Source organism: Pygocentrus nattereri, chromosome 10, assembly GCF_015220715.1.
Source record: "Pygocentrus nattereri isolate fPygNat1 chromosome 10, fPygNat1.pri, whole genome shotgun sequence".
Lineage (NCBI taxonomy): Eukaryota > Metazoa > Chordata > Actinopteri > Characiformes > Serrasalmidae > Pygocentrus > Pygocentrus nattereri.
In genome coordinates this window covers 24,930,418-24,955,322 of record NC_051220.1, presented here as the reverse complement: position 1 = coordinate 24,955,322, position 24,905 = coordinate 24,930,418, and the positions used below count along the sequence as shown (strand labels likewise).

At 38.6% G+C, this 24,905-nt stretch overlaps 1 protein-coding gene across 3 annotated transcripts in view; it reads left to right on the top strand.

The window, feature by feature from the left end:
• Positions 1 to 24,905, top strand: part of slc35f4 (solute carrier family 35 member F4) — a 34,317-nt gene that overhangs the window by 3,327 nt on the left and 6,085 nt on the right. For 2 of the 3 annotated variants that reach the window (XM_017711819.2, XM_017711818.2), the window contains exons 2-5: positions 20,544 to 20,844; positions 22,016 to 22,235; positions 24,041 to 24,166; positions 24,430 to 24,622. In XM_017711819.2, the coding sequence (XP_017567308.1) occupies positions 20,544 to 20,844; positions 22,016 to 22,235; positions 24,041 to 24,166; positions 24,430 to 24,622 (840 nt within the window). Of the gene's footprint in view, positions 1 to 13,945; positions 14,389 to 20,543; positions 20,845 to 22,015; positions 22,236 to 24,040; positions 24,167 to 24,429; positions 24,623 to 24,905 lie in introns of those variants that run through there. The other variant, XM_037541709.1, reaches the window with a different exon arrangement.

The following is a 24,905-nucleotide window of genomic DNA, read 5'->3' as shown; positions in this document are numbered from 1 at the left end:
CCTTCATCAGGACCCTGGCTGCACTGTTTTGAACATACTGTAGTCTCTGAATACTCTTACTAGGGAGCCCCAAGAGAAGAGCATTACAGTAGTCCAGTCTTGAGGACACAAAAGCATGGACCAGTCTTTCAGCATCAGACAGACTGAGGATAGGACGCAACTTGGCAATATTTCTGAGATGGTGGTAGGCAGTCTTACAAATATGTTTACTATGACTATCAAAAGTGAGTATTTAAAATATATTTTAAAAAAATTCTTAGTTTCAAAATTTGATATTATGTCTTTGAAGCATTTTCAATGAAATATAGGGTTTAAATGATTTGCACATCTTTGGGTTTTGTTTTTATTTACATTTTGCACAATGTCCCAACTTTTTTGGAAATGGGGTTGTATTTGTGAATCTAGTGCAGCACTATATTCATATCTTGATATATAAACTTCAATTCCAAAAAAGTTGAAACAGTATGTCTTTGAATTGAATGTCTTTGAATAGTATTTGAACAATAATAGTATTTGAACAGTATGTCTTTGAATTGAATTCAATGTCTTTGAATTGAAAACAGTACAAAAACATGATATTTGATGTTTTACATTTTGAACTTGATTGTTTTTTGCAAATATACACTAATTGCAAACTTTCACTTAATAATCATTTTGGGAATGAAGAAAGCAGATTTTTGCCAATTGTTTAACTGTGCAACTGTACAGGGCCTTCAATTTCGTATTTTGCACTTCATACTGGAGTCAAGCACAATGCAAAGCGTCAAATGCAGTTGTGTAAAGTGCCGCCACTGGACCCTAGAGCAGTGGAGACGTGTTCTCTGGAGTGACAAATCACGCTTCTCCATCTGGCAATCCGATGGAGAAGTCTGGGTTTGGCGGTTGCCAGGAGAACAGTACTTGTCTGACTGCATAGTGCCAAGTATAAAGTTTGGTGGAGAGGGGATTATGGTGTGGGGTTGTTTTTCAGGAGTTGGGTTCGGCCCCATAGTTCCAGTGAAAGGAATTCTTAATGCTTTAGCAGACCAAGAGATTTTGGGCAAATTCATGCTCCCAACTTTGTGGGCAGCAACATGACTGCTCACCAGTGCACAAATCATTTAAATACCTGTTGCCCTTTACATTGTGTGTAAATTTCATGATGAATAGCTCAAAAGAAATGACCCAAAATGACTTGAAAAAAGTCTGGTTCCATTGACTTACATTAAAAGTAAAGTAGGTCAGTGAAGTTGACAATTTAAAATATTAAATACCTTGTTTTTGTGATGTTTTTACTTAAATACAAATCAAAGTGGATTTACAAATCACTGCTTTCTCTTTTCATTTGCATTTCAAATATTGTACCCCCGTTTTTGGAATTGAGGTTTATGGTCATAATTTGAGGTTTTTCTAGCCTTCTGTAGTGAAGTCACACCCACTTATAGCTGTTGAAATCAGGCAGTGTGGAGTGCTGAGAGTGTTATGAGAGGACACAGAGAGACAGAGTTCAGGGAAATGTTCACACAGTCCTCTACATGCATTTTTCTATTGACACAAATCTCTAATAATTTATGAAGAATTTATGAATAATTTGTGTCTTAAAGCAAGCAAGCAAAGGAGTGACTGTTTAGAAAAATGTAAAACATACACTAACTGTCCTCCTTATTAGAAACACCTATTGTGTGTTTCCATTATGGATGTGCAATAATATCGGAATTTGACAAATGTTTAGATTCGACTGAATTGTGTTTCTAACTAGTGTTTGCTGATATATTTGCTGTACTCAGGAAGAGTAGAATATTTAAATGATGCTAGATTAAATAGAGTCGCATGCAAACGTTTTGGCACCCCTGGTCAAATGACGCTTTGTTTAGTGCAAATAAGACAATACATCCTCTACAGAGAACACACTTCTGCACATTTTAATGCACAAGTACTGTTTATTTGCTGAATTTATTAATATTTTGGTAATAATCTGTATTTGCAACCCTATACAAATAAATGTTGCATTTTCCCATAATGTTAACGCAGGTAGAGATTGTCCTAGTTATACAGTATACAGTGTACCATACACAATCTTTGTTAGGTTGACAGTTATCTGCCACTGAAAAAATACCTGTTACATATTAGCAGTATTAATCTGTTAAATGGTACAATTTGGAAATACACTACTTAGAAATCTCCATCATTAGCTGATCAATGATGCTTTAGATGCTGCTGAGTCTGAGCAGATAATGATGTACAACACTGTAGTGGAAATAATCAGCTAGAATCAGCACAGAAAGAGTTTCCGAGAGATTTTGTTCCTCGTAACATGATTAGAAAGAAATATATGCAGGTGTGATCAAAACATTTATCCTGCGTGCTGTGAGTGTAGAGTAGGCCTCATCATAGCACTCATATCTCTCCATCTCTCCCTACACATCTTCTCCTTTCCTAGCGAGCTATTTTTACCCACAAGCCTAATGGGACACTACACTTTTACTTAACCAGAGAGGCACTGTTAGCTGTGGACTCACTTGGGAATAGAGACACTTTAGAGCAAGCTGCTGACTTAAATAAATGCCCCCAACCCAACCGAGCTCAAACAGCTTGTGCTCGGACTTAGCTGTGAATTAGTGCTTAGACATTTGTTAGTAAAAACCAAAACCCAGTGGGGAAAAACAGACCACCTCACTCTCCTGCATCTGCTGGAAGTGGAGCAAATATAGAATTTCTTTTATTTCATTGGTGATTGAGAGTGAAGGTGAAGAGTGGAATTTTAGGGATCTATTATGTCATTATCAGCAGACAATTCATTTTAAACTTTGTCAGCATTGGACAGATGTTTAGATTTGACTGATATATCAGATTTAACCACAAAGTCAAAGAGCAAATACCAGTACAGTGAAATTGAAATATACTTGATTTTCATTACATTATCTTTAGCATTCTTTTGATTAATCTGTGCATAAACAAACTTCCAAAAGTGGACAGTTTAAAATGCACATGTGGGGATATGAGCACTGTTCATTTGGGAAGGCTGGCTCTACCATGTGGAGGCTGTACTTTAGCCTGGCTAGCTCTCACTGTGAGTTGTTTACAAACTCCAAAACAGTGCAATACTACAGCCAGGATGATTAAAATAATATAGATGTGAATTCTGCAACTTCAACACACAATTCAGTAAATGACAAATGCTCATGATAAAAAAGTTAATCTTCTGTATGAAAACAGTGAATATTGAGAAATATCATGCTATCATTTGTGAAAATGTGTTTACATGCACTTAATAATCTGATAACTGCAGAAAATCAGATTTTCTCAGTAATCTGATCAATGCATTTATGTATACTTGGGTAATCAGATAATGAAAAAACTATGGGTCTACATGAGTCAGACAGTAATCAAATTTCTGCTTTACAACCAGCCAGTAAAGTCACAGAAGAAGACATGGCGGAAACGTAATGTAAAACTCAAACTTCATGCTTTGTTTTTTTTTTAAACATCGCACCACTTTACCTGAAAAAATGAACATACATCTATTAGAAGATGAATATTTTAATCCTTCATTTCATTTAGAATGTAGTTGGTTTCAGCATCGCTCTAAAAGTGTTTTGCTGCCATCTCGTGGCAACGCCGCTTGCTTATTTCTGGTATAGCAGTCTGTAAAATTTGCTGACAATGTTGCTTACAGAAGACAAGAATGACAGAAAGTATGTTCTCTCTGAACCTGTTTAATCATATAAAATATCCATGTTACATTTTACCCTGTGTTAGTTTCTGCCCTGCTCTATTCCAGAAGAGCAGAAGGTTTAAACGATGATGGATTACTGTGCTACAGAGTCTGCATTTTGTTCATTTTACTGCATTTATAATATAGTAATAAATGCTGTATTTCTCAGTCCTGCTAATTCTGGTACAGGCAGTTCCAATTTCTACGTTTTATAAATGTTTATGTATTGGCATTGAGATCAGCACAAAATTTTCCCATGTCACATGATTTGGTATAAAAAGAGCTTTCCAAAGATGCTGACTCTTTTGGAAGTAAAGATGGTGAGGGGTTCACCACTCTGGGAAAAAATGAAAGACTAATGTTTCTCAGTATAAAATAGCAAAGAACTTTGGGTGTTTCATCATCAATGGTACAAAATATCATTAAAAGATTCAGAGAATCTGGAGAAATCCTTGTATGCATGGGGCAAGAGTCAGGGTGCTAAACTGGCCTGAATGCAGTCCAGACTTGTCACCCCTTGAAAACATTTGCAACGTTATGAACTGAAAGGTATTTCAAAGGAGATCCCAAACTGTTGAGCAGGTGAAATCCTATATCAAGCAAGAATGGGAAAACATTTCTCCTTCAAAACTACAGTAGTTGGTCTCCTGAGTTCCCAAACGCTTACAGAGGGCTGTTAAAAGAAGAGGTAATGCAACACAATGTTCTGTCCCACCTTTTTGGAAATGTGTTTCTGGCATTAAATTCAAATTTGGCATATACATCTTCTTCTTCTAAGCCGCTTCGCCCTCAGGGTTGCGGGGGCTACTGGAGCCTATCCCAGCTGTCATCAGGCAGAAGGCAGGATACACCCTGGACAGGTCGCCAGTCCATCGCAGGGCAGACAGACAGACAAACACATTCCCTCACACACTCACACCTAGGGGCAATTTAGCATGTCCAGTTGGCCTGAGTGCATGTCTTTGGACTGTGGGAGGAAACTGGAGAACCCAGAGGAAACCCACGCAGACACAGGGAGAACATGCAAACTCCACACAGGAAGGACCTTGGTCACCCGGCAGGGGAATCGAACCCAGGCCCTTCTTGCCGTGAGGCGACAGCGCTACCCACCACGCCACTGTGCCAAAATTGGGCATATATTTTTCAGAAACTATATCGTTTCTCAGTCTTGACATTTTATATTTTGTCTTTGTGCTATTTTCAGTTAAATATAAGATTTACATGGTTTTGACATCATTGCATGCTGTAATTATTTACATTTTGCACAGCATCACAACTTTTTTGAAAACAGGATTGTAAACTGATTGTGAGTGACTAGAGGAACAAAAACAATAGAGTTAGTGTTTTAAGTTTAAATAATATTAGTTTAGCCAAGAAATGAATGTATGCTTTATTAAATATCATTAGAATTGATTATAATTTTTTAACACTACAGCATTGGTACAATTCAGATCAGATGATGCATTGTTGGATTTTACACTTCTATGCATGAGGTATGTAAGTGTAACGAGTACATACCTTTTCTCCTCCCTGACTGGTTGTAACGAAGTGTGTTAGTAGGAAGAGGGCCTATTATGTTTAAAACTAAATACAGCGCCTCAGGAAAAAGAAAAATTACTTAGAAAGTAATGTTTGCCTATGCAATTCTATTCATTTTTGATGAATTAAACTAGGACAGAGTGACATAAATATAGGCATTTTATAGTGCCCCCATCTGGTCATTTAACATTACTGCCAGCATCCTGTCACTGAGTGGAGTGGGGGAGCGTAAAGTGTAGTGAAGGATGGCTTCATGACCGCAGACCTACTTACTCTGATTACTAATCCAATAACAGCAGTCACATCTGGACACTCAGACATTTAGTCATTGAGCTCACCGGATAAATTCATGAGCTTGTTATAGTAAATCAAAGAGGGAGGTGATGCAAGAACCACCAGGAACTGGGCATTTTAAAGCTTATAATAGTGTTACAGCTTACAGATATAGACTAATCTGTGTTTGTTTTCAAATATTACTAATTTAACAGTTCATACAAATTGTGAAGAAAACATGAATCATGCCAAAGTGTAGATAAGTATGTGAACAATGTTGACAATAAATGATTGAAAATACATGTTGCTTAAGAACAGTCAATTAAAATAAATTATAATCAGAGTTTAGAAATTGGTGTGGTGAGGAGGAGGGTAAATGTATGCAGCAGAGCTGTAACACTGTGTCTTGTCCACTAGATGGCACCATCTTCATTTTTGGTGTATTCCATAAAGCCATGTTCAAAATGTTGCTGCTTCTTCAACTTTGAGACCTTTAGCTAACTCTAATTTTCTTTAATAACAGGCATTTGTGAAAAAGTCAGATGTTTCTAGATGAGAAATGTAAATGTAATTTCCAGGTTGGCAATGGCTGGTGAGACTGTGGTAAAAAGATGCCACTGAATATGCATGTAAATCATTCATATCCTCCACACATTTAAGAGGTCTTAGTTAAGTAAGTGGATATGAAGTGTGCAGAACGCTTTTAGTGTGTGGGTGTTCTCTCCATCTTTCTCTCTTTTTCTGTCTCTCTGCACTCTCTCATGTCTCCTAGAGCGCTGCTTAATAGAGACGTATAAAAGGCAGGGCACGGTGTGTAGACAATAGTGGAGGAACATGTCACTGATCTAAATGACAAAGGCTGTGAATGGGTCGATGGCAGTAGACCATCATGGAAGAATGCCAGGGCCTGGCCGTTGCCATGGAGGGGAATTGGGCAGGGGGTTGGGGGGGGGGGGGGGGGGGGGGGGGGGCTGTTTAGAATCATACTCCATGACGTGACAACAGGTCTCTGTAGGCAATGCCCCTGTTTGGGAGGATGAGTTTCAAGTAGGGATACACAATATATCCCAGCAGCGCAGTGAATTTTTTCTTAGTGCACTCTGAACATTATGACCAATCACAGATGCTACTTGGATGTCAAGGTATTAACATAAACCAACAAACATATAAAGTGTTTGTCAAAATAAAGCAGGCCAGATATGATATCATGAAAAAAATCATAATAAGGTCCCATTTGACTTATAAATGGGCACTGAGCAACAGTGTGTGTCCCAGCTGATGGTGTTAACCACAGTTAATAATAATAAAAGGCGTAATGTGTTTATAATATAATCAGTGTGTGAAATACCCCCTGGTATTCAGGGGTCCCATGTCGGCTGGCTACTCCAGCACTGACTGGCTGATAACTCACTTGCCATAGCAGCACTGATGCTAACTACAATGGCAGCAAGATTCTTCTTCTGGAAATGCTCTTTTTTAGTTTGCTAATCTTCTACATATTACCTAAGATCTCATACCTCTCCTCTTTGTCTTTGGCTTGAGAAATTAGTAACAATTAATTCTTTCTCTCAGTCTCTTGTGAAACCGAGCAAGTCTTTAGATTTACAGATACGCTGTGGCATATTGTAACATTTTTCGGAGGTGTCCCAGGTGTAGTTACAGTTGTTAGGCTATGAAGGACCAACTAGGTGAACAAGTTTGCCATAGCACCACCCTGAAGCAGGAGGAGTGCTGTATATCTAGATAGTTAAGAACATTAAAGACAGAAGCTCGCTGATTGTGGATGAATTCCTTTCCCTGAATTTGTATTTGTCTGAATTTGAATGTCTATTTTTCTCTATTTTTATGGACAGCATCAGGATATGTTTATTTTCAGGGACCCCCCAGAATTTAGATTTTGAGGCATTCAGGGGGTCCAAAAAGTTTAGGGTGTCTCGGACCCCCTAGGATCACCTGTATTTCATATCCTCAGTATAATTGATGTTGTACTTACATCACAGTATGAAGCAATATAGTTGAAATGTGCTGTTTCCATACATATCGTGCAGCCCTTAGCAGATTGTAGTAATACCGCCTTAATGCCTCTAAATGTACCTTTTTCATTATGGACCAGCAGTGATATCAGAGTAATTTGTAACTCTATACCTGCAGCTGTTTATGGCTGTGAGCTTCACAGTTTTCTATGATGCAAATTCAGGTTTAATCAGTTTCCACATTTTATAAGTTTTTATTGACTGACATCGACATCAGCACATATGTTCATGAAAGATATCAGATATTGGCCCACAATTATCGGTGCATCCCTCCTTTTTACCTTTGCTAGAGTAATAATTAGCTCCACTTAGTATAGAGTATCTGGACACATTCATGACTCCTTTTTATTTTTCAAATATCACAGTATTTATCACAAAATTCTATTGTTTAGCCATAGTTCCAAGCATTTTTCTGAAGCTTACTGCTTGTACAGAGATTCTGTGCCCAGAACACATGCGTGTCTGTGTGTCTATGTTTGTATGTGTGAGTGAAATCATTAAAACTCTAACATTACTTCTTAAAGCATCACACACTTTTATTCCATTTTATCACTTTGGCTGGATTAAGTGATGCCTCTTTCATTTTTTCCCAGGTAACTTATAAAAAGGCACTTGACTTATGTCATTACAGTGTTCACACATTAAACTGCCCTCAAGCTTAAATGTGTTTGTATATGCAGTACTGTGCAAAAGCCAGAGACCGCCTTCTACTTATTTAATTTCCAGTCAAAACTGCTACTAAGGTCCAGCTATTTGTTTTTCAGCATCAGGAAAAAAGCTGCAAAATATTTAACAGAAAATTACACAGAATCCTCAATGACAATGTAATTTCAGATTTGTCAGCATTTATTGTGTCCACTCTTTGCATTTATTACTGCTTCCTTTCTTTTTGAGAGACTTGCTTTTATTTTTTCAAAGACATCTGCAGTGATATTTCTCCACACTTTTAAACTTAATTCAGGTATTTCCTAACACATTCAGTCATGTTGAGGTCTGGACTCTGGGGTGGACAGTACATTTTTCTGAGAGCACCAGCAATGTTTTGTTTGAATTTGCAAATTTTCTTCTTTTTGTCTATTTCTTTTCTCAGTAGTGGCTTCTTGACAGCTACACATCCTTTCAGACCCACAGTGTTGAATTGTATTCTCACAGTAGAAGGATGGATGGAGACACCTTTTCAGATCTGAAGCAAGAATGAAGCTTGATTTTTCTCAGTACAGTTTATCTCATGACTACCAGGTCTTGCGTGGTTGTTAGGAGTTTCATTTTCTCTCTATTTCTGTCCTGTTTTTTTACACTTATTTTTCTGTCTGATTATCTCATATACATTCTCTTCAAATATCTCCCAAAAAAATTATAAATAGTACTTTTTGGCTGTTCTGACTAGAAATTGAATAATTATGGGGTGGTCTCTGACATTTGCACACTATGTTATCAATTTTCATGGCTGTCATCAGTATTTCTAGAGCACTGGCTGCATGTGTGCTAAAATACTAATCTATAAACTATACATTATTATTTATTTATTTTTTACCAGTGATTAGATTTTCCTATCTGTTTCTTCTTTGTTTTTGAAATCAATCAACTCATTTTTTTAAAATTATTTTTAAAAAAGTGACGATATCTTTGGCGAACACCTTTTATTGTCTGCCACAGAAGAGTACAGATACAATCTGTAGTCATATTATCTGTGTTTATCTAAATCCTGTTGGCAGATCCTACTAATGAGTGTATCAGTGTATGGTTGCAACTGAGATATTAAAGTCTAAAAAAAGAGTGTAAAACGGCTCTATGAGGTCGTTGGAGAATACTTGATGTTCTTGTGGAGGCGGATTAAGGAGGACTTACTGTGACTCTGATACAGTGGTTGTTAGGGTTGTAGCAGTACATCATGACAGTAGCGTTGCAATGCATAAATGTGACAGTGCACATCATGGAAATATCAGTTACATTCTGTTAAGGATGTAAAAATATATATATTTTAAGTTTCAATTTCTGAAGGCCAGATTTTTTTTTCATTTTATATATTTTAAATGTTTTTTTTTTTCTGCAGTGCTCTAATTGCATACTGCACAGATTGTTTTGGCTCTAATATGTTCCCAACTCTAAGAGCACATTTAGACAGCACCTTTTCTCTCACAGCATGCACTGCTGCATAAAAGAACTCCATTAGCCTGTGCCATGTGCATATTAAATCACATGTTTCAGTTGAAAAACTGTCAACTTTTCTGCTGGCCATCCAAGAAAAGCAGCATATGTCATCACACTTGACCAGTCAATACTGAGGATGCCTTTTCTCTAGTCCATCTAGTCATCCAACATAGAGGAAAAGCTAGTTTTGGCTGTATTCAGTCCAAATTGTTGTTTTTTTCTGTTTTGTTATAGAAATACTATAAATGTATTCTGTCTGTTAATCTATATATCCGTTTTTAAAACTTTATCAGTCGTTCGTTCAAATCAATGTCTCATGTTTACTTACTTGTGCTAACTCACTCAGACCCGGATCATCAAGTTATTGGCCCCTGAAAAATCTGGTGGGCCCCTACCTGGCTTTCTTTTTTTGGGTTGTCAGTGAATCAGGTTAGGGGCTATGAAGTACCATGATGGCAGCATACTAGCTGCAAGGTTGGGCATGTTGCCACTAAAAGCACAATTTTATTTTCCGATCGAGACAAAACTGTAGCAAGATTATCCACACATTAACAGGTTAACATAAACCAAACAACTAATACACTGTAAAGCATGTATCTGCTCTTCTCAAGTACATTTACCATAATAAAGGTGATGTAAATTAAAATCATTCAGCTAAAATATACATAAAGACAGAAAAAATCTGTAAACTTAAAAACCAAATCGTCAAGCATCTTTGGCAAAGCACAAATAAAAAAGTTATTTTTTTCCCTTTTGTATTTTACTTCTGATAATGCAGATGAACATTTTAATGGTTTATATTTTCACATGGTCTGGCTTTGGAAACAGGTATCATCTACCCTGTTGAGGAATCAGATCTCATTTTCACAGATTCCCAGGACATCTTTTAAATACCAGGAGCTTCTAATTCAAGGTGCATTCACAGGAACCCTCACTTAGTGCTGGAAATTTGAAAGCTTGCCTGAGGTAATGGCAGATAGTGTAACAGTTGCTAAGCAGTGACTGGAGGAGGAAATGGGCAGACATTCAGGAAAGACATGGAGAGCATCAGGATAGTGATCAGCCTTAACACGATGGCAAATTAGTTCATTTTTCCTGCTGAGCCCACCATAAGTCATAAAAGCTGTTTATATTGTCTCATAATTGCTTGTGGGGACCACAAGTGTGGGCACCCACCTATAAAACTCTGTGTGAATACTCCATAGTTTTTTCAGTGCCTGCCACGACAGACAAAAAATCCACTAAGTGCCTTCAGAAAAAAGGATGGCTATGTGAATTTGGGAGTGTGCTAAGCATAAGCTCTTCCCCTCTCCCCACCCACTTCACTGTCATAGGATGCACCCAGGCACCTATATTTGTAATAAAATAAACAGTGGTTTTCACAAGAGGACTGGAAGAGATTGAAAGCTGTATCAGCAACACAGTTTTGAATTTCAATACACTGTTTTTTCTGATACCGTATTAAAATCAGTAAACTCTTACACGCTTTGAATTATGCCTCTGTTGTGCAGTTGCATTATTTGAGCACCAAATGTTATTCACACCAGCACGCTGATACTTTTTTTTTCTTCTGTTTTCTTCTTGCATATTTTGACAACTTGACTAACCATCATTGGTCAGCAATTAACCATTAACGAGCTATGACATTTTAATGTGTTACTTGACCAAAAACTAAAAAGTTGACTAAATTACTGGAATATATAATGATGGGCTACTGAATGTTCTATATTCCAAACTTCTGAAATTATATTTACCTCTCATTACTAAGTGGTGACAGGTGCTAGCTTTGGCTCAGTGTACGTCAGTAGCTCTTATTTGTGAATCTGCACACACATGATTTTGTCACTTGACCATGCACCACACTTTCTCTCTGAGAATATTGATAATTATCTGTCATCACTTCCTGGTGTTTGTTTTCTGTTAAAAAACGTTTCTTTTATTGTAACTTTATTGTTACAATTGTTTGTCAGTTAATGGTTAGTCGGTTAAACAATTCTGAAACCAGCAAAAATGAACCGAATCAAATCAAATCATGAGCTGAGTGTATCCTCTAGTGGTAGACTTCCTGGCACAGTATAATGATGACTTCACTGCTCCCTGACATGCTTTTGGCACACACTCACTAACCTGTCTGCCTCTCTGTTTAAAACAAGCCAAAATCTGCCGGTGTTTGTGGAACATGTATTCCATGCCCAGGCTGTCTTGTTATCATGGCTGAGGTGAGATCGTACCCATTTCAGAGAGAAAGTGTAGTGTGTACACACAGTTAGAGACATTGTGAGGGGAAAATGAATGTTTACAGGAGAAAATGTGTTTATGCTCAAGCATATGTCAGTAATATCGCACTCTGTGGCTGTGTAGTCTGAAGGGAAACAGCAGAAGTAGCTAGTGTGTGTACTAGTGTGTCAGAGGAAGAATGTGTGGATGGGTGTTTAGAGAATCAGGTGTGTGACCAGTGTGAATGTGTGTGAAATAAGTGAGGTCCAATAAAGACATGATCTTGAAGACCACAGATAGCACGGCAAACCTCAGTCCAGGAGGTGCTGTGTAAATGGACTCCCTTGAACAGACAGGTCAGTTTTGGGCCTGATTATTGACCACAGACTGCAAGACCCACTTCATTTCATTTCAGCAACTGCACATCTAAGCTGTTCCATGCTAGCTACATTAACCTTCAAACCAAACCATCAGCAACAACAAGGTAGCCAGTGGAAATGTAGCTTGCTCATAAAATAGCCTGGAAGTTAAATCGGTGATTCAACCAAAAATAAAATTTACACTCTATTCCTTTTAGAACATGTGTAGCCAAGACATAACTGGTGTCTGAAGCTGGCTTCTTTAGGTTTGCATTGGAGCTACAAAACTAATGTGGCTAATAAATAATGGAAGCTTATAGCAAATGCAAACCTAAATCACACAGTTGTCTCAAACCATGTCAAGTTGTTACATCATCTTACATAGACTTGCTCATGAGGTTTCTGACACTGCTTTTGCAGTTACAACACAACCACAACTAACTGGCAATCTGTATCATTACATTTAGTGTTAAAGCTTCAAGCCAGAAATAATGGCCTGGACCTTTGATTTCTAGAAAATAATCACAATTTAAAGCACAATGACAATATTTGTCAGAAAAATGGCAAGTAGACATTTTCTCCAAATTGTTCATCCTTACTTCTGTCTATAAAATGGACAAAAGTACAGGCAAAATTCAAGCCAGGATGGTTGCTACTACTGATTTTTTATCAGTATCAGTTTTATTGCTTATTAGCTTTGTAGCTTGAGTGCAAAACTAAAGAAGCAACCTTTGGACAGTTGAAATGTCTTGGCTGACTGACTTCATAAGAGGTAAGGTGAAAATTGTATACATTTTTGGGCTGAACCATTGCTTTTATATGTATGCTAGGGGTGGACTTCTCAAAGTTCTTAGGCAATTTAGCTTAGCAGCCATGTGTGACCACTTTGCAGAGGGTGAGAGAGGCAGAGTTTCCCACTGAAATTACCTGAGAGCTGTGGGAACTGTGAAATTAATGAATAAGAGAAGTTAATGTCACATTAGCAGCAGCACTAGTTATTTTAGGCTCTTAGAAGTTGCTTAACTGCAGCTGAATTTCAAAACAAGTCAGTTCTGCGTATGTAAAATGTATACTCTAAAAAAAATGCTATAACCCGCCCACCCAGATCTCAAACAGTTCCACTTATAAATCTCCTGCCTTGTTGACACTTGGAGAGCAAAACAGGCCACCCTGCCTGAGCTAATCTGAGAAAGAGCACAATGGTACTGTGGAAAAAATAAAAGGCTTTTCAGAGAGGAGTCCCTGAGGCCATGCGTTTGGTGAGCAAGACGCTGCAGCAGCTCAGATATGAGGACAAGACCTTGATCAGACGTCAGGCTGGAGAGCTTTTGAGTAAAGGACAAGAGCTGCTAAAGGGTGGAGAGAGTGATTGGGGAAGGAAAGATGAAGGGAAAGAGAGCCGAGTTGTTGTGTTTTTAAACTATTAGTTTACCTGTGCTTTCCTTTATTGAGCCACGGGATGGTGTGGGCAAGAGAAAGAGGGGTAGAGGGGCTAACACAGCATAATTAGCCTGAGCTGCTTGGTTACCTTCCAAACAAAGCAGAGGATCCACTGAGAGGGTAGGGAGGCGGGGAGAGAGAGAGAGAGAGAGAGAGAGAGCAAGAGAGAGAGATCGAGAGAGTGTGTGTTTAGAGGGAGAGAGCAAGAGACAGACAGAGAGAGAGATGAAGAGAGAATGATTGCACACTTCCATATGCACTTGAAGCCCAGTCTCCCTAGGAGACACAGGATAACAGAATGACAGTGCAACTGCAATGCTAGTACAGTTATATACGTAGAGAAAGAGAGAGAGGGAGAGCGAGAGGCATAGGGAGAGAGTTTGAGAAAACAAGGTGGAAGTGATTTGACAGTTGGAGGAGGAGACAGCACAGTGGGGAAAAGTGAAAAATAGAAAAATACAGAAGAAAGAGAACCTGAGAGAGAGAGGGAAGGAGTGGGAGTTGCAGCAGAGATGTGTGCGGGGACGAAGACGATCTGTCAGAAGAGTTGAGCTGTGTAGCTCCCACACACATACACATACAGGCGGTACAGGGACGGATGGGAGAATGAAGAAACATTCCGCTAGAGTGGCTCCTCTTAGCTCTTACAGCACACAGGTCCTCACCTGCCCCATCTCCGAAGGTAAACAGTCTTATGTACGTATGTATGGCTTTGTTTTGAATAAAGCGAGAGAGAGAGAGAGAGAGAGAAGGAGGTACAGAGAGAGTGAGAGATAAATCCTTCATCAAAGACAGTGTGATATATAATATTCATGGTGCACATGTTTTCGCATGTGTTTGTGCATGTCTTTTTCCTTAAGGAGATGTGTGCATAGGAAATGTGAGCATGGCCAGTTTGTATGTTCATTTAGATCTGTTTGTTACTTTGTGCAGTATTTTATTGGTGGAGTGGACATATACAATACTATGCAGAAGTCAGAGAATACCCTTCAGAATGGTTCTGAAGAGCAAGTTATTCATTTTTCAGGAGGTTAGATAATCTACTTGCATAAGGAAAGGCAAAGTCAAAGGATAGTAAGTGAAAAAAAGAAGTTCAAAACAATTATTAAAAGATGAAGAGAAAATGGAACTGTGCAAGACATGGTAGACCACTAAAACTGTCACCATCAGATAAACAGTACTTAATGCTTTCATATTCGCAAGAAGATCAAGCTCCATTCTTGCTTCAGATCTGGAAAAATTCACAGGTGTTTCTGTCCATCCTTCTCCTGTGAGAAGACAACTCAGTATGGGTCAGGATGTGTAGCTCTCAAGATGTTATTGTGAAAAGGAAAACAATAAAAAAATGAAGAAATACTGCTGTTGAACCCTGAAAGCGAACATTAGAGATGTGAACTAAGACAATATGGTGTATTTGTAATTGTGATTGCTAGGATCATAAGAAAATCCAACCAAGTTCTAAGACTGAACTTTGGAAGTGTGAAAAAAATATCCCTGCAGATTTCTTTAAAAAACGGACTCTCTTGAAAAGAATGGAAGCTGAAATAAAGGCAAAGTGGACACTTTACTGAAAAATGTTGATATATTTAGTTGAATGGGCTTCTAACGAACTTTCTGTTTTGACCGGAATTTAAGTAAATGAAGGGAGCTTCATTTACTTTACATTTGCACAATACTGTAGTTTTAGAGGCATTTAGGATACTCATTCTCAGTGCATTTAGCTTGACACAGTGCTCTTCCAAGCTGCTTTCAGACCTGATATAAGCAGCAGAAAGTGATCAGAATATGTTCACTGGCAGTGTAACCATCCAGACTTTAGTGCGAAGATGCTTCATCAATAAATAAATAACACTATCTGATGTAAAGCGTAAATGAAAGCATCTTTGGCTCCTGTGACTAAACAAGTGCTGCATTTTATCCTCGTGTTACTTGTGCTGTGAGCAAATACGAGTGACATTTTCAAGCCCTACTAGCATACCTGTTTGTTTCTTCATACACATAATTAGGATAAAGCCACTTAATAACTGACTCGGGTGGTGTTAATGTAGAAGAGTAAATATGCTAGGAAGCTGGGTGGTCTCTGGGGACTAATTTTGAGAAACCTGATAATTAGTCAAATAATTTATATTAATAATAAATAAGTACGGTTAACAGTCAACTAATGAAGATGACCATATAGTTGTAAATGTATGGTTTTACAGAAGTGTCGAAGCTTGTCTATATTAACCACATACTAATTCTCAGAATGTTGGGATGAGGGAGATGAGGGAGAGGTACAGTGATTCACTCTTTTACACTTGTAAAGCTCATCTATATTTCAAGGCAAATTGGTTTTGGAGGAGCAGAGAATGAAGGCAGTTTGTGCTTCTCAGTCCAACATTTCACATATTTTGTTGCTCTACAGAAGTGTACTCAAAATCTAATTTGGCTTCTATTGTCCATATATTCATATTTGTGTTTGTAGTTTGTGGTGGAACAGTATATTATTTGTTATTTATTGTTGCGGTAATGGGTTTGTCAATACAGATGTTGGAGAAGTGTGCTGCAAAAGGTCATTATTATGGTTATTATGTGATCGTTGCCCATGTCATATTATTGATATCCCAAAGCATGTTTAATATTGGAAAGTGAAACACAACTGCAATATAATCACAATACTGGCATTCTGTTTATATCATATGGATACAGGGCATTCAGTAGTGTTTATTTTTCTATTTGACTTGTTTGGCAGCCTTTTTGATGTGTGTGGTGTACATAAATAAGCTTATTTATGAATGGGTTATACATGTCAACTGCTTTAAGCACCAAATCAGTGTATTCAGTCACTTCCTCACAACAGCTAGAAGTTCATCACAAAGTTGGATGATCAGCTTTGCAACTTCAGTTTACACTGCAGTAATTACTGGAGTTTTAGAGTTTTGTGGGAGATCTGTCACAGCAAAGAATGAATTAAGTCAGAACTGGTTGAATGGATCATCCGTCATCATCAGTGAAGATATGTTACAATAATGGACCTGCATTAGATGTCTTGTAAGCATTAGACAGTGTTAGAGAAAGCTCAGAATGTGAAAGCCATTTTGTTGCAAGTAGTTACATTTCTGCAGGTTACTCTGCTCTATTGTAATATTTCAGAAAGGTTATATAAAGGAGGCTTGTGTGGGTGCACATGTAATCCCTTCTCAGTGTGAAATATGTCAAAAATGTCAGATGTTCTTTGAGGGAAATTCCACCATTATATCTAGTAGCTCAGTTGCAGCTGTATTACAAATCATATTGGAAACTCCTCCTATGGTCCTAAAGGGAAATTGTACAGATTTCAGAAACTATAATATCATATACCCAAAATGTGAAGCTGTGTAAAATGGGAAAAATAATTTGCATGCTTTTAAAATATAGTCAAATATGTATTTTAGGGCCATCATCCATTTACCATAGTCATAAAATAAAACATAAAATCAGAATGCAGTGATGTGCGAATCTTTTAAACCCTTTTAAACTCTTGTAATTGAAAATAGTACAAATATAACATATCAAATGTTGAAACCAAAATTTTTTATTGTTTTTCGAAAAATATGTGCCCATTTTGAATTTGATGCCAGCAACATGTTTCAGAAAAGTCAGGATGGGGCAACAACAGACTGGTAAGGTTGTGTTATGCAAAAAAAAAAAAAAAAAAAACACAACTAAAAAAGAGCATCCCAGAGAGGCTGAAATTTCAAAAATAAAGATGATGAGGGGTTCACCACTCTGTGAAAGACTGTTCCAGCAAATTGTGCAACAGTGCAGGAATAATGTTTCTCAATATGAAATAGCAAATAACTTAGGGATTTCATCATTTATGGTACATAATATCATAAAAAGATTCAGAGAAAACTTGTAAGTTCTACAAATGTCTAACTTTTGAATTTATAAGCTTAAATGCTTTAATTGTATAGATACATAATCAATTAGTAATTAAGTCAACATAAGTAGTACTCAAAAAACATGGATAAATTGATTACTCAATGAGAAACGGTTTCAAAATGACCAGAATCGCCCATTTCAGAGGATTCCTTTGGTTTGTTGTGCTTGGCCAAAATTAGTTCTTTACCACAAAACAACAGACTGACCTGGTAAACTAGAACATAATTACCATTATGGCAAATATAATACACCTGTAAATACTTCCCAACCTAACCTTTGGCATAAAGATAACATGTTATAAACCAAAATTTATATATTTGAAATAACTGATAAATAACAGAAACCAACTAAATGGCATAGAATGCTAGGAAGCTATGCATTATGTATTAAATCAAAACTCTACTAATCAAAAGTTACTTAATTTTAAAAAGGAAGAAATTGTTGAACACATTCATTAACATCAGTTAATGAATTTCACCTATGGGGTTGTATGTATGAAATTTCAATACGAAGTAGTCAGTCTTGTTGGCATCCGTGAGCCAATAAGCATGCTTGTTCCAAAATCTAGACCAGTGATTGGCTTTTTAAATCGGCTGTTTAAATTACATTCTATATGCATGTTACTAACATCAGTGCTTCTTGATCAGTCTGAAGTATAAATACACTTACTTCCAGTGCCTCACACTCAAAAAGGTATCAGGAAAAAGCATTGTTCAGGAATTGGTTTTGAAGTCAAGGTATCAGTATTGGTATCAGTAGTCACAATGTGAGATTATGCTTTTATCACAAAGAGGTTTTATCAGAATGCAACATAAAACAAGATCTAAAATGTCAAAGTATAAATCTAAAGTAGAGACACAGCCTCCCACCCCCTGCCAAAATTTTAATATTTTAAACTCAGTTGAAAGTCACATGGTCTGCATGCGCAAGGTCAGCCTCTGCCTTATGTGTTAGGACTCAAGGACATGAATCCTCTGAATAGTGAAGAGAGAAAGCCACTCAGTGTTAGCAACTGTTTTCTTTACAGTCATAGCATACAAGATTCCCCTTCGTGTACTGAGAGCGAGCTGCTTTAGAATAGCGATAATACAGCCCTGTTACATTAGTCATGATTGGCATCTGCATACAGAGCATATAAATGAATAATGATGTCTATATTTTGAGAGATCGGATGGTAAAGACTGTAAAAAACTAAGACTGACCTGACACTGACCTTACAAAAGTTTTACAAGCTCCCAGTCTTTGCTTCAATTAGTAGAGAGCGAAAAGCACCAACATTGTGTGTGTGCTCAACTATGTGTGTGTGCATGCTGACCAAGCGCACTGCAGGTTAGCGGTGATGGGCTAGCGCATGTCATCTTTTATTCCTGGCCTAGTGTAAATTGATCGCTCTGTGTCTACTGCATAACGGATCTTGGCTCTCTGATACTAGCACTCTTCCCCTCTGTTCAATCTCTTGTCACCTCTGAAGCCCTGCTGCCACAGTTTTTGCTTTATTCTTTGGGGACACATCGCAGAACTCAAATGCTAGACACCTAAATCCAGACATTTTCAAAAGCAAAGTTCACTGAGGTTAAGTGGAAAAGGGGTTTGATATGAGCTAAAGCTGGTTTTCTTACATTCTCACTATCCACAGCGGTTTTCATTTTAGAAAAATGCATTTGCGATGCTATTCAGCAATATTTCTTGCCATTGGCTTTTTTCAAAAGACAATTATTTGATTCAGTTCTCTGCCATAAGCAAAAACAAGAAGTGCCAATTTACTCAGGTTTTAGTTTTACTTGGAATATTTGTTGGTCATTTGTTAGGTCCATAGGAGTTACACCCAGGAGACTTAGGCCTTGTTTTGGTCTTTCTGTGGGGTCAGTTTTGATCACAGACTCTCAGCATTCTGGATATGATGCCCCAGTAGTGTGAATGCACTGATGAACATGAAGGAAGTTATGACTTGCAGGAAATGGACTGATTAACCTGACAATTATGTCTCCATTAAATAGAGCACAGGTAGCTGTGGTGTTAGATTTCTGTGCATGTCTGACTATGTATGCCATGTCGATATGGCGGCTCGGCTGCTCCATGACCCTCTGGAGCTATTTTTGACATAAGCCTGGACTGTGCAATGTAGGCTGTTTTTTTTAATGATAGCTGCCATTAGTGCTTTACCTGCAAGTAACTGACACTACGAGCTACTGATCAATACATCCTTCCCTCAGGGACACACACAGAAGATCAGAAACAGGTCTTGACTAGTGGAAATGCTTCTTAGAGTGGCTGATTTGGTACAATAAAAAGTATTAATATCAAGAGGCACAATATGTCAATAACTTATTCAAGGCGCAAAATTTTAAAATAAACATGAAATGGAATCACCATTAAAGTGTATAAGTTTGAAATCGAGCTAGAAAGTTTTTTTATGTGTGTAGAATAGTGAACAAAGCTGTAAATAAAACTGAGAATGTTGTATTACACTGAGTAAAAACATAGATAATATCCAGAATGTGTTATTAAACATTGAACAGAAATAATTATAAATATATAATTACAGTATGTCTTCACTATGTAAGTTATCATTGTATATGTTATATTCTATTGTGTATTGTATATTATATTATATATTGTATGTTAACTGTTCTGAAGGATAATAAGTTATACCATCGAATCAGGGAATGTAAATTATATTTTTATGTAAATATTAGTTCACAATTTCTATTTATTTGTTGTTTAATGCATTGCCATAACTTTAGCACAGGCCACATTTCATGGTTATTTTCCCCAATATGTTAAATTAATCAAATAAACCATATTTGTATATGTGCAGAGGTGTGTTCTCTGTAGAGGATGTGCCGCACTACTGAACAATGTAGTTGCTTAAATATCAGAGAATGGGGGCCAGTAATGAGGTTCTATTCATTTTTATTGCATAATCTGTTGTAGGAGATGAAGGCTCAGACTCACATGCTGAGACTCCAGCCAGCGAGGCCAGCAGAGAGCGAAGCTCCTATCAGATGTGCGCCAATGTAGTTCTGAAGGTGCTGGGTGGCCTGCTGGTGGTCCTTTGTGTGTCCTCGTCCTGGGTAGGAACTACTCAGGTGGTCCAGCGCACCTTTAAGTCCTTCTCCTGCCCTTTCTTCATCTCCTGGTTCAGTACCAATTGGAACATCCTCTTCTTTCCTCTCTACTACTCCGGCCATGTGGCCATCACCAGGGAGAAGCAGACACCCATTCAGAAATTCAGGTGAGTGTAGGCAGAATTGCAAAGAGCAGAGGGGCTTTTTAGACCTTTAGAGAGGGTCTCATGATTTCTAGGAGCCAATAAAAATGCTCCTAAGTTTGTGTTTATTTATAACTGTTATAACCACCTCTTCAAGTATAGTACAAATACATTTCCATCCATCCATCCATTTTCTAAGCCGCTTCTCCGTCAGGGTCGCGGTGGGGTGCTGGAGCCTATCCCAGCAGTCTTCGGGCGGAAGGCAGGATACACCCTGGACAGGTCGCCAGTCCATCGCAGGGCAGACAGACAGACACAGACAGTCACTCACACACTCACACCTAGGGGCAACTTTAGCATGTCCAATTGGCCTGACTGCATGTCTTTGGACCGTGGGAGGAACCGGAGAACCCGGAGGAAACCCACGCAGACACGGGGAGAACATGCAAACTCCACACAGAGAGGACCCCGGTCTTATGCGCTAGCATAAATTAGCAATATAATAGAATTGTTCTTTTTTCTCACTTTTTTGACCAGGTTTTGACATTTGTGGTCCTAATTGAAGGCCTGGCTGTAATGGGGAGCTAAATAAAAAACTGCTGCGATTTTATGTAATTCAACGAAATTTGACTTGGAGTGCACCTATATAGAATTTCTATGACTGCTGATAATTTACAACTTGTTGTGGCCAATACAAATACTAATAACTTTGTATTTAAGACATGTAAACAAGTTCACACTGTAATCCGTATGAAGTATGGTGAACACTAGACAGGTTAAAAATGTAAAAATCACTGATTAATTCTGTATAGCTAAATCAAACAATTACTGTAAACATTCACAACTACTAGTATCAGTAATGGGTGAACGTTGCATTAGAAGACTTGCAGAACACAATCTTATTGACATAGCAGTGTCTTTCTGACTTACACTCTCTTAAATGTGTGGGGATGTAGTTATCTACTGGACTAGTCATTTCAGTGAATTTGAGAAAGAAATGCCCAGCAATTTGTCATTTTCAATGTCTACAGCAGCATAAATAGGGCATCGATTCCATTTTTGGAACAGCGATGTTAGTTCAATTTTCAGATTTATTGTGAAGGACATACTAGCTGCCGATATATCTCACACCCTTGGTGGATATTGTAAAAACTGAGGAAACCACACTTTGTCTCCCCTGTGTTTCTCTGTGTAGGGAGTGCAGTCGACTGTTTGGGGAAGAAGGGATGACTCTGAAGCTGTTTCTGAAAAGAACAGCACCTTTCTCCATTTTATGGACGTTGACTAACTATCTGTACCTGTTGGCATTGAGGAAACTCACAGCCACAGATGTTTCAGCACTCTACTGCTGCCACAAGGCTTTTGTCTTCCTGCTGTCCTGGATTGTCCTCAAAGATCGCTTCATGGGTGTGCGGGTCTGTATCTTTAATGTGTCTAATGCCCAATCTAATCTAATACATTTAATGTATTCTACTATTGTGAAATGGAAAGGAGCAACAACAGCTCAGCCATAAAGTGCTAATGTAATGCCGGGGAGCGAGGAGGCGGACGCATATGCTGAGATAAGCGACTTTTATTGTGGGAAAATCCAAAGTCAGGGTCAAGACAGTCCAGGGTCCAGTAATCAAGATCGAGAGCAGGGTGGACAGACATGACAAACACAAAATCCAAACAGCAAACAATCAAGCAAACATCTAACGACAAACACCACAATCAGAACAACAATTTCAACAAACACCAGCAACCAGACAGGGGAAAACACAGAGCTTAAATACATAAGGGTAAACGAGGGACAGGTGGAAACACAGGTGCAGACAATAAGGGGTGGAGTCACAAAACAAGGGGCCGGACTAAAAACCAAAACAAAGAAGCACATGGACAGGACTGGGAAGTAAACACCACGAGCAAATGGACAGGACTGGGAGGGGCCAATCGTGACAGCTAGACTGCCAGAGCTGCCAAGTGCTGAAGTGTGTAGAGCATAAAACTCACCTATTCTCTGTTGCATTACTTACTCCAACCGAACCAAAATCAGCGCAAGACCTGTGTTGCGAGCTTCATGAAATGGGTTTCTAGGGTCAAACAGCTGCACACAAACTTAATATCACTATGCGTGATGCTGAGCATCACATGGATAAATCTGGGTTTGGCGAATACTAGGAGAACACAACCTACCAGAATGCATAGTGCCAACAGTAAAGTTTGGTGGAGGAGGGATAATGGTCTGGGGCTAATTTTCTAGGTTTGGGCTTAGCCCCTTAGTTCCAGTGGAGGGTAATGTTAATGCTACAGCATCTTAAGACATGTCAACTCCTTATGTATTGAGTTATTATAGCTGTAAATGGGGGTCAACTCCATATTAAAGGCCATTGCTTTGCAATAGGAATTCCAACAAGCTCCTATAGGTGCTAAGATCAGGTATCCACATACTTTTGGCCAAATAGTGTAAGTGGGTCATTAGGGTTCTTGACTCTGCAAAATTTAACAAGCATATTATATTCCAAGTGGGGGCACTTTTGCAACAAGCCACTGTTTCTCTATTAATCTACATTAGGCTTAGCATCTGCACTTAGACCAGTGTTTATTAATCCTGCTCCTGGGGAACCCCTACTCTGCACTGATTGAACTGATCTGCCTCAACACACCTGATCCAGCACATGAAATTTGATAAACAGGATCAGCTGGCTCCAGTGGGAAGAATTGAAAGAGGGTCACCTGTTTCTGAGGACATTACATGTAGCATTGCTTATGTTTTAAATATATTATAAACATGATAAATTTATGAAATCAAGGTGCTTTTAAACTGGTGCCTAGAATGGGGGCAGTCGTGGGCTGGAGGTTAGGGAACCAGCCCTGTGACTGGAAGGTTGTTGGTACGATCCCCTTGGCTGACAATCCATGACTAAAGTGCCCTTGAGCAAGGCACCTAACCCCCAATTGCTCCTCGGGCACCATGGATAGGGCTGCCCACTGCTCCAGGCTAGTGTGCTCACTGCCTCCCTAGTGAGTGTGTTCACTAGTGTGCACATATGTGGGTGTTTCACTGCACGGATGGGTTAAATGCTGAGGTCTAATTTCATTGTGTGCAAATACAGTGATAAGTGGTTCTAAATTCTATTCTAATGAAACATGACTTTTTCCATAATGAGTATTTCAGATTGCTCCCCATACATAACTTTCCTGAGCACTTTCCTCATCTATGCCTGTTTTTATTCCTTAGATTGTAGCCGCCATAATGGCCATCACAGGCATCGTCATGATGGCCTATGCTGATGGTTTCCATGGAGACTCCATCATAGGTGTGGCTTTAGCAGTAGGCTCAGCCTCCACCTCTGCACTCTACAAGGTTAGTGTAGCTAGCCTCCCTGCACTTTACACATGACTGTTTGGAAAACATCTCCTTTTTTGTTTTCTCATGTTACTGATATTTGGATTTAGTCACATTCCTGTTAACTATTGTCTGAAAGTTCAGTTTTACAGAAAGTTCAGTTTTGCAGACTTTAGATTCCTGTTACCTGTTGTCAAAAAGTTCAGTATTGCAGAAGTTAAATTTTAGATAGTTTCCTGTTACCTATTGCCTGAGAGTAACAACAGCATCTGTCCTTCCAGGTGCTGTTTAAGATGTTCCTGGGGAGTGCCAACCTAGGAGAGGTTGCCCACTTCTTCTCCACCATGGGCTTCTTCAACCTGATCTTCATCTCCTGCGTACCCCTCATCCTCTACTTTACTAAGGTGGAGCACTGGGGTTCCCTCTCCTCTCTGCCTTGGGGCTATTTATGCGGAGTGGCCGGCTTGTGGCTTGGTGAGTGCACTGGCTACATTCAGCATCCAAACACTGTGGCGAATCCATGCATATTAACATCAACAGATTTGAGGTGTAAAGCTTTATCACTGGCCCACATATTGCATTACCTGCAGATACACACTGGAGTAAACTTTGAAGAGTGCTGACAAAGGCACTTAATGCTTAGTAAGAGAGAGATTTTGGGTTTTAATCATCAGATTACACTCTGAAGTAGCATTTCATCACCTCAGCTATCCTATATGCTATGTGTCAGCAGGCATAAACCCTGATAGTAAGAGAT